This window comes from Periplaneta americana, chromosome 6 (assembly GCF_040183065.1).
Source record: "Periplaneta americana isolate PAMFEO1 chromosome 6, P.americana_PAMFEO1_priV1, whole genome shotgun sequence".
Lineage (NCBI taxonomy): Eukaryota > Metazoa > Arthropoda > Insecta > Blattodea > Blattidae > Periplaneta > Periplaneta americana.
The window spans coordinates 10,073,300-10,087,556 of NC_091122.1; the positions used below are offsets into that span (position 1 = coordinate 10,073,300).

The window sequence follows — 14,257 nt, forward strand, 5'->3', positions numbered from 1 at the left end:
TGGAGTTGCTGAACTTTTTTTTTGTTGCCTTTTAAATGCATCAGTGAAAATATAACAGGTTTTCGTCATTTTTTTTTATCCTAAATACTTTTCGCTTTATTATTTTTTTCGTGTTAATAGAAGCTTTTGACGCTAGATGGAAGTAACACCAAAGACGATAATTAGGGCTTTCATATTAAAATGCTGTGTTAATTATTTTATTAATCCCTGCTGCTTTGCACTCTCTTGCCTAAGGAACATTCAGTAAATATGTTGACGGTTAAATAATTGACAATAATTAATTTGCAAGTTGTGCTACAGGGAATATGATTATTAAACTAATCTAAATCCGTGATTCATCAGGGCCTAAACATAGTAATTGTATACAAGAAGAAAAACCGTAATTCTGATAACAAAATACGAGGCCTGTCTAAAAAGTATCCGACCTTTAGCCAGAAAAAATATTTCAAGTACCTGACGGGGTTGGGACCCTAATCCCCTTGAAAGTATGCTCCTTGTGCTTGCACACACTTAGCCCACCGATCCTTCCACTGCCGGAAACACCTCTGGAAGTCTTCTTTTGGAATGGTGTTCAGCTCCGTCGTTGCATTCCGCATTATCTCTTCTCTACTCTCAAAACGGGATCCTTTCAGTGGTGTCTTCAATTTTGGAAACAACCAGAAGTCGCAAGGAGCCAGGTCTGGAGAGTAGGGAGGTTGGCGAATGGTTGTAAATCCATGTTTGGCCAAGAAAGTGTGGATCAATTGGAATGAATGTGCGGGGGCGTTGTCGTGATGCAAGTGCCAGTTGTTTGCTGTCCACATGTCTGGTCTTTTGTGCCGAACTGCAACACGGAGTCGCCGGAGAACATCGTGATAGTACTCCTTTGTCACCGTTTGTCCTTCCGGTGCGTATTCGTGATGCACAATTCCACGGACATCAAAGAAAACAGTCAGCATCACCTTGATTATGCTTCGCACCTGCCGCGCTTTCTTCGGCCTTGGACACTCGGGATGCTTCCATTGCGACGACTGTCTTTTTGTTCCTGGGTCGTACCCGTACACCCATGACTCATCTCCAGTTATCATGGTGTTCAGAAACTCAGGATCAGTGTTGGCGGTGTCCAGAAGGTCCTGTGCAACGTCACGACGGAGGTCTTTTTGTTCCGGGAACAAGTTGGGCACGAATTTCGCAGCCACTCAGTTCATGTTCAAATCATCACGCAAAATTGCATGTGCAGAATCTTTACTCACTCCAACCTCTTCGGCAATCTCCCGCACGGTCAAACGACGATCTGCCATCACCAAATTTCGCACCCTCTCAACAACAGCTGCACCCCGAGCAGTTTGGGGCCTGCCACAACGCTGCTTACCCTCCGCTGATGTGCGGCCATCTTTGAATCGGTTGAACCACTCCTTAATTTGTGTTACACCCATCGCATCTTCCCCAAATACCTGCTGAATCTTACGAATTATTTGACTTTGAGAATCACCAAGCTTTTGACAAAATTTGATGCAGTATCTTTGCTCAATTCGTTCAGTCATCTTGCGAGAAAACTAAATCCGACAAACACTTAGAACAGCACCTTACTTGGCGACCACCAGCCAGTGACTGGCACAAGCGAATGCGGTGAAAAAATTCAAGCATGCGCATTACGGTTCCTCCTTCCACCGTGCACAGTGGCGCCGCCTTAGAATCACTACTTTGCGCGGGAAAATTTAAGGTCGGATACATTTTAGACAGGCCTCGTATATCATGATTTCCTGGAATTATAATCACAAATTGTCACCAATTTTATAATTATCTGTAAGAAACATGAATTAACATAAGCAAAATTATTTGATTATATTACACTAAAACGAGTTGTAAAAAATAAAAAAAGGACAAAACAAAAAATTCTATATGGAGATTCGAAGCATGCTGTGGAAGTAGCCCAAATCAGCGCCTTGTATTATGGAGTTAACTAAAGTGGCGCACGGAGGTTTACGGTAGTGAACTGCACGCTCACCTGAAGGGACTTTTGTACCTGAACACAATTCTTTATAACCCCAAAATTAAAATATTTGACTTATTTATGAACTGCATGGTTAAAATGGATATATTTAATTAATTTTTCACAAACCTGTATACTTAATTATTTTTAATTATTCGCAAAGTTCAGTGCTAGTGTTCTGGACTTACAAGCCTGGGGGGCCTGCATTCAAATCCTGGTTGGTCCACCTTGAATTTGTAACTTGTGTTGCCAACTCGATTCTTAAAAATCCACTGTGAAGCCTTGCATAAACCGCTAAACTGCTATATTGTCAATGTAAAATTATATTATTTTGCCGCTGTAAGTCCTAAAAATACCTGCTAAATCCCTATATCAGCAATACAAATTTCGTAAATTTTACCCGCTAAACTAATGCCAAAAAATGCTAGATCTAGAACGAAAACTGCTGAATTGGCAACAATAGTAGTCCAGGCAACACAAGGGTTTTCCCAGATACTCCCTGTGACATCCCAACAATTCTCAGGCATCAATACCCATTATGAGTGCAACGTAGACCCACCATTCTGGATACTCTCTATGAGTCACGCTTGTGGAGTCAGGGTGAACAACAAGTTAAGGGCCCCATCACCGGGGGGGAAAGAGTGATGGCCATTAGGCTACAAACAATGACGTGGGTATCGTACCTTATCACTGTGACTCTCAGCCTGAGGAAACTTGATAGCAACACCTCCACAATCCTCCATGATGGAATGAATCAGCTTGCCACCAGCACCAATCAGAGAATTGTAAAATTTGGGTGGAATCACTATCTCCTCTGTTACAATGTTGGCCTGCAATAACAAGAAGGACGTAAACATTAAAATATTGCAAAAACTTTCATCCTGTTACAACATTATTTTAAATTTTTAATCAATGTGAAAAGTAAAACCACAATAAGATTGAAAGAGTGCACAAAGTTTGTCTTCCACAGCACTCATTAGTAAAACCACATCATTTTTTTTATTTTATTGGGTTATTTTACGATGGGCTATTCCATATGAAATCGATCAGTAAAAAACCTCGCATTTTTTAATACTTTAATTTTTTCCCTACTTATACAAGGTGCTGAGGGCAGTGCATTTTCAAAAATATACTATCGAAAGTCAAACGGTTTTCGTATTATTGAGCGACAAATTTAGCGTATTTTATAAAAACAAGCCTCTTTCAGCACTCAGAACTCTGGAACCATTTACTGCAGAACATTGAACGGGAGCTCATTTTGAAGCTGACATTTGGTAGGTTATGTTAAGAAGTAATCCTCATTTTTATTGTACACAGAGATACAGATAATCTGATTTTACTTGCTTTTAGGCTTTTTGCCAATTTGTAAAAATGTAAAAAAATACTGAGAAAAAGCCTTGCATTATTAAGAGGGATTCGGCATTGTTTGCTTAGTGGTACGGCAATAAGTTTCGAGGGTATTAAATAAATTATTTTCACACGCCTAGACTTAAACGGCGCAGTACCGCAAGCACTTGCTGAGAGCTGAAGATAAGCGAGCGTTGGGCGTCATTTTACTCCTGTGTTTATGAAAACCTGTGATAAAGCTAGCACAGTCATGACTGCTAGACGACACATCACGTGTTTATGTCTACTGGCCTTGCTTCCCTTGGCTATCTCCCGCCTCACAGTCAGCTGGTTAGTTCATGCACGTACTATTTATTTTCTTTATTTGATATTTTCAATACTTTCTTACTAACGTTGCACCAGTAAAAAATGTGTGTTTATTTGTACTTTCAATGCGGAATCTAACCATATATTTTAAAAATATTTTTTTGTGGCCAAAGGCGTCTTAATGAAGAAAAATCTAAATTTCTCCATTTCCATAAAAAGAAAGAAAAACTTTTTACATGTCAATATAAACTTTAATTTCTCAGCATCAAAATAAACCATGATTTTGATCATTGGGTGAAAGGGTTTCGAAGCCACAACAGTTTAAAGTTGCTAATTTTATGAAAATACGATAAATTTAAATATTTTTAATTTAAACACTATTAAGTTCTGATGGCTCAAACTTTGCACAAAGCATTGTATCACAGTTGTCTACGGACAGAAAAAGTTTCATTGTATTTAAAAATTGCACGTCAATTTTCTCTATATTTCGGTCGATTTGAGATGGAATAGCCCCGATGCTGTATCAACATCTCAGGTTATTTAGCGTCTGAATGAAATGAAGGTGATAATGCCGGTGAAATGAGTCCGGGGTCCAGCATCGAAAGTTACCCAGTATTTGCTCGTATTGGGTTGAGGGAAAACCCCGGAAAAAACCTCAACCAGGTAACTTGCCCTAACTGGGATTCGAACCCGGGCCACCTGGTTTTGCGGCCAGACACATTGACCGTTACTCCACAGGTGTGGACTAAAACCACATCATAAAGTATGGTCATAATGCAGGGTCTGGCAGAATGATCTCTCCGATCAGAAATAACAAGAGTAACATAGATCCTATTCAAAATTTTTTATTTTACCATCTTACAGAAGAATGTTTGCCATTTTGACATCATTTTGTTTCAAAAATAATATCCTTCCTCAAAAAAGTATGGCTGTATTATTCCAAACTGTGTACCTGCACACCAAATACTAACAAGCTTGCTGTGGAGAGGTCAGTGATTCATTTCTCGAAGATTTTCTGGGGACTAATATGGAACGTTTTGTTTGTTGACGCAGCCTGACAAATGAAAATGAGCTTAGTTATTACTGGGCACAACAGCTTTGCCTGGATCATTTTCCAATATGGTCTTGCAAGTATCTTGGTGGTTGAGCCACTCACGTTTCCGAAGTTCCTGAATCATCATAGCCAACTGCCATTATACAAGGAGCGCACTCAACTGAGTGACTTGGTGGCCGGGATTCCACAGTAATATGCGCTGTTGGGCAAAGAATCTACGTAAAGATTAATTTTTAGTCCTACAGAATTTATCTGTTACGTTAACAATGGTTATTAGAGGAGAAAAAGTCGCCCCAGCACCGGAGATCCAGCGCTGTGGATTGAACTTCAGCATAACTCAGTGGTTACAGCACCTGATATGTATGTAGAACCAAGGACCCGGCTTCGATCCCCGGGCGCCAGAGCGAGTTCTTCTAATAATCATTGTTACTGTAACAGATGCTGTAAAGCACCTCGACATTTCCCCACGTTAAAGTAAGTACAGTGCATATCCCTCTCAGTTCTTCGGTAAAAAACCTTGGCATTCACATGGATAATAATCTGAACTGGGACATGCAAATCACAGAAACCTGCAGAAAAGTATATTCTATTATCCATGTGCTAAAAAGGATAAATGTTCATCTCCCCTCTTGCTTAAAAAAGTCCCTTGTGCAGACGCTTGTATTTCCCCATTTTGACTATGCTGACATTTTACGGACTGACCTCTCCAGTGACAACAAAACGAAACTTCAACATGCTCATAATTTGTGTGTACGTTTTGTAAGCAATGTTCGTAAATATGATCATATTACCCCATCCCTGGAAGCAATAGGTTGGCTTAAACTAGATAAGAAAAGAAATTTACATTCACTTCTCCCTCTCTTCGAAATCTTGAACTCTTCTATTCCTTCGTACCTGTCGTCTCGCTTCACTTACCTTTCTTCCCACCACAATCTGAACACACGCTCTCGCCATGAAACAATACTAACAATACCATCCCATCGCACCTCCTCATACTCATCCTCTTTCACAATAGCCCTGCCAAGACTCTGGAATTCGTTACCTGCTAGCATCAGGGATTGTCGAAATAAAATTGGATTCAAACGCAAACTTACTAGGCACTTGGTCAGTAATTGAGACTCGTTCAGACATGGTGTCTTGTAAATAGTTCTCTTAATCTGTCACAAAATATTTCAATATATGGTAATTTCATCACTATAGAATTTTGTTATTCTAGGTTTAATTTGTAATTCAGGTAAAAGGTAAAGGTATCCCCGTAACATGCCATGAAGGCACTTGGGGGACATGGAGGTAGAGCCCCATGCTTTCCATGACCTTGGCAGTAGAATGAGGTGGTGTGGTCGGCACCACGCTCTGACCGCCTTTTACCCCCGGGAAAGACCCGGTACTCAATTTTATAGGAGGCTGAGTGAACCTCGGGGCCGTTCTGAAAGTTTGGCAATGAGAAAAAATCCTGTCACCACCTGGGATCGAACCCCGGACCTTCCAGTCCGTAGCCAGCTGCTCTACCAACTGAGCTACCCGGCCACCTTTGTAATTCAGTAAATACGAAAATATTCCTTGTTCTTAACTACTACAATAAATTGTCTAGCTTTCATTAATCAGGTAATCTTGTCGTACTTTAATTCTTATTGTAATTGTAAATTTAATATTAATTGTAATTTTATTCTTCATATTATAGTTGTAATCCCCTGGTAGAGGGGTAGAGAAGGCCTGATGGCCTTAGCTCTACCAGGTTAAAGAAATAAATAAATACTAATACCAAATATATATATTCTGTAGGACCAAAAATTAATCTTTATGTAGATTATTCGCCCAACAGTGCATATTACTGTGGAATCCCAGTCACCAAGTCACTCAGATGAGTGCACTCCTTGTATAATGGTAGTTGACTTAACATGTCAACATATATGCTGAACTTGGGAGTCAGGGCACAAAGGGAAAAACACTGGATCCTGTGCTGTGAATTGAACTTCGGAGTAGCTCAGCGTGTAGAGTGCTTGGTATGTACAATGAAGGACCCAGGTTCGATCCCTGGCACAGAGCAAGCTTTTCTCCTCTAATAACCACTAATCTATCAAGGTACACTTGTATTTCGTTTTCACTCGATTACACAAAACCAGAGCAGCATGATTATACCTTGGAAATCTCTGTTGAAGATTTGGTGAGAGCTGAACAGCTGGACTTCATGGTTACAATATCACTGTCAAACAAGACAACATATGGCTATGCAAGTCATATCTCTATAAGATACGTGGTAAAATGAAACAAGTACTTTCATCACACTTCTGATAATTTATAAATCACGCTGACCACATCCTTCTACCATATCCTTCCCATCTGTCTGCAAGAAGCACATCAAGAGACTGACAGGATGGAGCAACTGCAACAACTTGCAAGGTACAAACCAATCCAAGATTACTTCCTCTTGTGGTCTACACTGAGAAGTATGAGTGACTGTACTATAAGCAGTGTTTGAAATGAACGGGGTGGGAGGGGAAAGCCAGGGAATTTCCCACCTTCTGGATTTTTTTCCCCAACTTGTGCATTCCTGTGTTCTTTCCCAACCAGGAAAAGAAAATTCCACTTCCTATATGTATTATTATTGAGTTATTTTACAATGCTGTATCAACATCTCAGGTTATTTAGCATCTGAATGAAATGAAGGTGATAATATATATATATCTAGCCAAACTAAAGCTGCAGTAATGACATTCTTATGAACAGTTAAAGATTGCACTAGGAACAAAGAATAATGAATGAAGATACTGGCAGAACTAAACGTAACAGAAACAACAGCACGAAAAATGAACAGCTACAAGAAAAATTGGAAGTCTAAAAACAGATTTCCATATATATATATATATATATATATAATTTGAACTGGTAATGGAAATTACGGGAAAACGGCTGAATGGATTTTAATAAATGACCCCTCATTCTGAAGCTTGGGACCCAAAGATTTTCAGAAAAATAGTAGTTTTCAGTGAAATGTCAATTTTCCTACATAATTTTCCTATTTTCCAAAATCCAGCTGTTGTCAGTTTTGAGAAATAATGGCTTTTTCAGAATAAAACAAAATACACACACTACAATAAGCAATATTACACGAAGGCTATGATCTGCAGGATTTGACATATTTAGAGCAAATCAGAGCAAATTCTGTGACCTCATAATGACAACAATATGTCGATCTTCATTTGTGTGGTTTTTATAATGTCTATATAATTGGTTATTAAAAATTTTCAAGACTTGTTAAAAATAATTTACAAGTCTGATTCTGTGGTGTGTAATTTTCTGAGTACAGTTGTGTACTGGATATTAAAAACTACGAAACTTGAGGTGGTTTGATGACATTATCACCATTGAAAGTGAAATATTATTATAGTTAATGCCATGGTACGAGTATTTGTCACTAATATACATATTAATGATATAGCCTATTGATGATATGAAACTGAAACCTTTTGGGGTTATATAATAGACATAGAGAATATCTTAAATCAGATCTTCATTTGTATTATTTACTGAATGACGACTGTATAATATATACAGTTGGTCTAGTGGTCAGAGCTTCTGGCTATAGTTCATGAGGTCCCGGGATCGATTCCTGGTTAGAGCACAGGAATTTTTCCTTAAAGGGGATTATTCCTGTGTTCGTCCATGGTCTGGAATTTAGGGTAAGTTTAGATTTAAGACCTCTCCTGGCACCACATTATCATAATCATCCTATCACATCATCGGGGTAATGTAACTCCACCTTCCAGGTGCCCCAACCTCAGAAGTGGGTTACAACAAGGCACGGCCAGGAGAGAAGACCAGAAATGTAGAAAAGACAACATGGTGGCATTGGATTAAAATATATATATATATATATATATATATACAGTATATGTTACTGAAAACTATAAAAATTACGTAAATTAAAATTATTGTTATTAAAAATGAAATATTTTATACATAGTTATTAATCAAGTGGCGGTATGGTGTACATATTTATATGTGTGGTTCTCCCCAGTATTGTCTGGAGCGCGAAAATTACAGTTCCTAAGAAAAGACCAAAACTTATTACTTACTGATAAAATAAGAGGCCTACAAGATTTTGTAGTCTCCCGATCATTTCAGCAGGATAAAATGATTCTACCCTCTACATTTCAAGGTAGTTTACGAAACATGCAGCAGCTATATCAAGATGCTATGTCTATTGTTCGAAAGCATAGCAAACCTGACATTCTTTTTTTAATTTTCACCTACAATCCGCAATGACCTGAAATAGCTATTGCTTTACTCTCACATGAAAAACCGACTGATCGTCCTGACATTGTTACTTGCGTTTTCGCGTTCAAACTAAAAAACTGAAGATTTATAGGCTCAAGAAAAAGTATTTGGGATAAAAAAAACCATTCAGAGGGAATATGTTTCATTATTATGGAAGCAAATAACTTTCAGAATGTCTGGTATTCTTCATTGAAAATAAATCTGAAAAATGTTTATTTGAACGTCTAATGAACTTAGTTTGCAGCATTTGCTGCACAAGCCATTAAACTGTTTCCAACTAAAGATTGAAGTAGATGTAAACAAAACCGAAATGTATTACTCCGCAATCGCAAGCTAGCTACCAAAGCAGCCACCAGGGCACATTATTTTCAGCACGTGAGCACGCAGGGCAGCCACCGTCTGATATATATTGCAGACATTTCAACACATTCATTGAAATAACCCGTAAAATGCTCACAGAGGGTTAATATTATTTCTCTACTGGGAATAGTGGAGAATTTCTTTAATTCTACAGAAATTTATTTGAGGTTGACAACACTGAATCTCGCACTGTGTTACCAGCTGTGCTGATGTGCTCTGTGAAGCTGCAAGTCACCTTGGGAGGGATTCAATGCCTATTATGCATGTGCATTGTCATAATACACGTTACAATGATTTAGCACGCAATGTCTGAAACTACTAATATAAATATGTTGTTTAATTCATAAGGAAGTGTTCTTATAAGCATGTTTAATTCACTTGTATTCCATGTATATTATACATTTTATTATTTTAGAAGGAACTATTTTAATATGAGGAAGAAGATGACAAGCATGAGTTTGGAGGCGTTGTGCGTCCAATAGCCAATCATGAACCATTAAGCCACGTGCATTTATTTACATTTACTTCAATCTTTAGCTGGAAAGAGAGTAGTAACATTAAAATATAAGCCATCTCAAAGAAGGGGTATTGGGAGGTCAAAGGAAAGACAGACAGACAGATCTGAGAGCTGTAACAGACTATAAGCCTAAGTAAAAAAAAGATTATGTATGTTCTTAAAGCTGAATATGGTACACTGTCATCACTTACACAAAAATTACAGACAAGATATTCCTACCAAGTGGTAATGTAACATAATACTTACAAGCTCATTCTGTATTTTCTGGATCCTATCTTTTGCCTCCTCTACGTTCTCTTTCTTTCCTGTAATAGTTATAACATCACTCTTCTCCCCTTCTGCTGGCAAGTCAATTTTCGTTTGTGTTTCGTCACGGATCTGCAGAACAGTGAATAGTCAGTGTTAACCTCAGCAGCAATATTATTATAGACAGTCTCACACGCCAACAGCACAATTCTTAACAAATTAATGGAGAGCACAATGTATTCTGTAATTTTATAACCCTACAAGGATTTTACAACACGAAATGAAAGTGATTCTATTTTAAATTCAGAACTACGTTTGAATCTGAAACGAAAGTTGTAGAATGTTTGCAGTGAAGTAAGAGGTAAAGTAGCAAAGCCATCAGGAAAATTAATTCATTCTTGGTTCAACTAGACTAGACGTCATTTCGGAAGGCGGTTAGCTTCTATATGCACCGTAGCATTTCTGGTATATGACGTCACAAGCTCGTACAGTAGAACCAATCAGAATCAGACTATAACAAGTACTTCCTGAGTTCGTTTGTTCACGTGCGAGTGTTTCAATACATTGAATAAGTAAAACTAACATTTACTGTGTGTATGTAAGGTAAATAAATGGAAGAAGAGACTGTAAAAACACAAGTATTACACAGGCAGGCGCGGAAAATAGTGTTTAAGGTGTATGATTATTATAAAAACGTTAACGAGCAGAACGCTGCCGGCCATCTTGATGCTGGCTGCAACGTTGCCAACGTGCAAAGAATATTGTTAGTGAAGGAAAGAGGGTTTGTTTGGTGTCATGCTTACAGTAATCAACGGCTAAGGTCATTATTGTCTTTTGATAATTTAAATTCTCTCCTGCGCTATTTGTATTGCACGTGCGTGAAGTACGATGTGGCAATGTTGTACACTGCCTTGCTCTATCTGTCTCTCTCGACGCAAACACTAGCAGACAACCTGCCTTCCGAATTGCCGTGGACTCTAGCAAAAAAGGATTACATAGAATGGATACTGAGCAAATTTTCCTGTTGTGTGTTTCTGTGTGTTGTGTGTTTTGGCGTTTAGTTCCACTTTCAAGCGCTAGAGCTTAGTGTAATCGAGGACATGCTAGAGTTCCTCGATAATAATTGAATACAAGAGTTGAGACACAGGATCCAAACATCACCTACCTTGTTGCATAATCCAGTAATGGCTTTGCTTCCAATAAATTCAAGTTAACAGCTTTTTCTTATTTCTCAGTGATAAACTAGTTGTAATAATAATTTTTATGTTTTATATACAGTGAAACCTGTTCAAATCAGAACCTGAATAATCCGGAATCCTGTCTATTTCGGAACAGTTTATTGGTCTCGGTGAAATTCGTATGTATTATGTGTAATTTTTTTCTGAATAAAATGGAAACTGTCCAATGTGGAAACGGAGACTGTCTGCTTCTGTTCAAAACGGAAATAATATTTTCGACACACTACTTTAATGTAAACTATATTTTGAAACAGTATGTGCTTACAAGGAATGTACTAAATACGTAGGTCACTAAGATAAAAACTTTTCTTTGCAAAATTGTTGAGGGTACGAGGGTGTGTTGGCCTGGTGGTCATAAATTTTATTACCCTGTTGACTAGGCAGACGAGTCCCTTCAAAGATGTTCAATGCTTCACTCCTGTATACTGTCATAGCTGGGTAGAACGCAAGTGTATTTGCGATTTCGTGATAAAAAAAAAGTTGAACTATATTAAATGATGAAGTAAAAGTTATCGAGGAAAATTAGAAACGAAGCCTATGGAAAATAATGTTGAAATTTAGGAATGGAAAACTCAGGTGTAACTTAACACTTTCAAAAATAAAGGCTGTATCATGAGTGAGTGGCTTGAGGTCAATAGGGATATCTTATGCGAAGTTTTACAGTCAGATGGCAGGAGCGTTCCATGTGGCAACATGTTGTAGGGCTATGTTTTGACATATGCTACAGTTCATTACATTTTCCCACTTGTTGGTTTCTGTGCGTATCAAAATTATATTTACAGTTATTTTGTTGTTGTTGTTTTCTAATGCCAGGCGTTAGACAAAGTCATTTGACCTCTTGCACTCCAATATTTTTCAAAGATATTATCATGACCAGCCAATGAAGCACAGATTTTGAGGTGTTCCGAATCCATTTCTTGACAGTTATTTTGTATAACCTAGTATAATTTAATATATTTCAATATTTTCTTACCTCATAATTTAATTTAATTTACAATAAATAATAACGTAAACCAGTATAATATTGAGTGATTTCCCTTAAGATATTGAGTCATTTCCCTTAAGAGATGGGTGGGGAAATCTGCAGTATGCAGAATATAGATACGAGTAAATTGAATGTTCATGAACCTAAACGAAAATTTTGAGAACAATACGGATGAATAAAAAAAATAGGAAATTTGTCGAAAGTGAATATTGCCCTCTTTAATAATTAGTATTTAAGAACCGTACGCTAAAATCAGGATATGCAGCCACCAATGTGTTTTTTTATAGGGAAGAGACTATCGAGATTGAATTCCTTGTATTTTTTCTGTAGTTGCAGAAAGATCAAATGCAATTTTTAATAGGATGATATAATATGATCGCAATAGTATCACGATTAGTAGTGTGTTTTGTAGGTTAAGGATATGCAGTTTTGAATACTGTGTGGGATGATTTTGAAAATTTGAACTTAAAACATGGCTTTAATAATTTAGGGTACAGTACATTAAAAACATTATTCACGAAATGGATTTCACTACGGATTGTCCTGGATAATAAACATCCCAGTTTATCGAGAGTTTACTGCAGGCGTAAACTTCGGAGACTCCTACAACTACTGCATATAATCTAAGCTAACAGCTCGCTGTCGAGGTTGCATATGTTTTTATTATTTTTTATTTTTCCTCTTCCAAAATGAAACTATAGTGAACAATTCCTTACTTGAAGTAGTTACTTTTACTTAATAGCCAGCACTTTCGAGGCCTAATTGTATTACTTATATTTTTTAAGGTTTAAAGCATATATTCAGAATATTTTGGGACCTGATTGAAGACAAAAAGCTTTCCCTGGTTTTTACATATAGGGGCATAACAAAAATTTGCCATTTTTACTTGTTTTTAAGAGTATTTAATATACTAATACACTACGTATATTCTCAATGTTTATATACCGAAAAACAAATACACAAAGCGCATCCCTCATAGTACAAGTGCGCTATCTGTTGGTGCTAGTTCAGGATATCCCTATAATGGTGACATAAAAAGGAAACAGAAAACAACTGGTTACATGGAAATAAATGAACTGTTGTGAGAGTGGATTCTTCTTGCCCTTTCAAACATCATGCCAATTTCTTGACCTATTCTGCAAAGCAAACCATTGAACTGGCAAAGAAATTAGATACTCCAGAATTCAAGGCTTCAACTAAATAATCTGTTGTGATATACAGTACAGTATTATAGTATAATGTTAGATATTAAATTTAGTGTAATTAATAAACTTTATAGTGTTTAATGAGTGAGTTATGATACAATTTATACAGGAAATGAGATTTTCATCAAGATCATTCACCAATTAAATAAGCGACAGGAAACTGATTTAATGTCAGTTGTGTTAAACGAAATATTGTGTAATTCCTACAATTTGCGGCATGCCATTTTGTTTTTCATTTATACAAATGATAAAATATTGCATTTCAACTTCTCACCTGAATAACACTGAAATCTGTCCACAACAGAAAAAAAATTAGGACCATGCCACTTCCGTCTTGAACAGATTTCACTGTATAATAAACTATATTATAAAATAATATAATACATTATAAAACTATGTATCAAATTCGTTTAATATTTGTATGCGATTTGATACAACAGAAAACTCCAAAGGCAGAAGAAAGAACAGCAGGTAGATCATTTTGTCGTGATCCTGATCCAAACATGAGACTCACCTTTCGGATATTCGCACCACCTTTACCAATAACGAATTTGTGGAACTGTTTGTAAATTGGCACTTCGATCATGTAGCTGCTCTCGTTCAGTTCCTTCACGATTTTCATCAAGTGCTTATGGCACTTGTCTACGTCCTCCTTCGGACCACGGATCTTCACAACATCTCGTTTCTCTCCTGCAAGCAGTACAAATAAACGGTCGTTATGAAGACTAACATTCAGAATTGCTGAACAA

General features: G+C 37.3%; 1 protein-coding gene across 1 annotated transcript in view; it reads right to left on the reverse strand.

Moving 5' to 3' along the window:
• Dp1 (satellite-binding protein 1 Dp1) overlaps positions 1-14,257 on the reverse strand; it is a 94,739-nt gene that overhangs the window by 38,353 nt on the left and 42,129 nt on the right. Inside the window, exons 11-13 of the mRNA XM_069827444.1 lie at positions 14,023-14,198; positions 10,081-10,212; positions 2,656-2,802 (exon numbers count right to left, since the gene is read on the reverse strand). Coding sequence (XP_069683545.1) covers positions 2,656-2,802; positions 10,081-10,212; positions 14,023-14,198 — 455 coding nt within the window. The remainder of the gene's footprint in view (positions 1-2,655; positions 2,803-10,080; positions 10,213-14,022; positions 14,199-14,257) is intronic.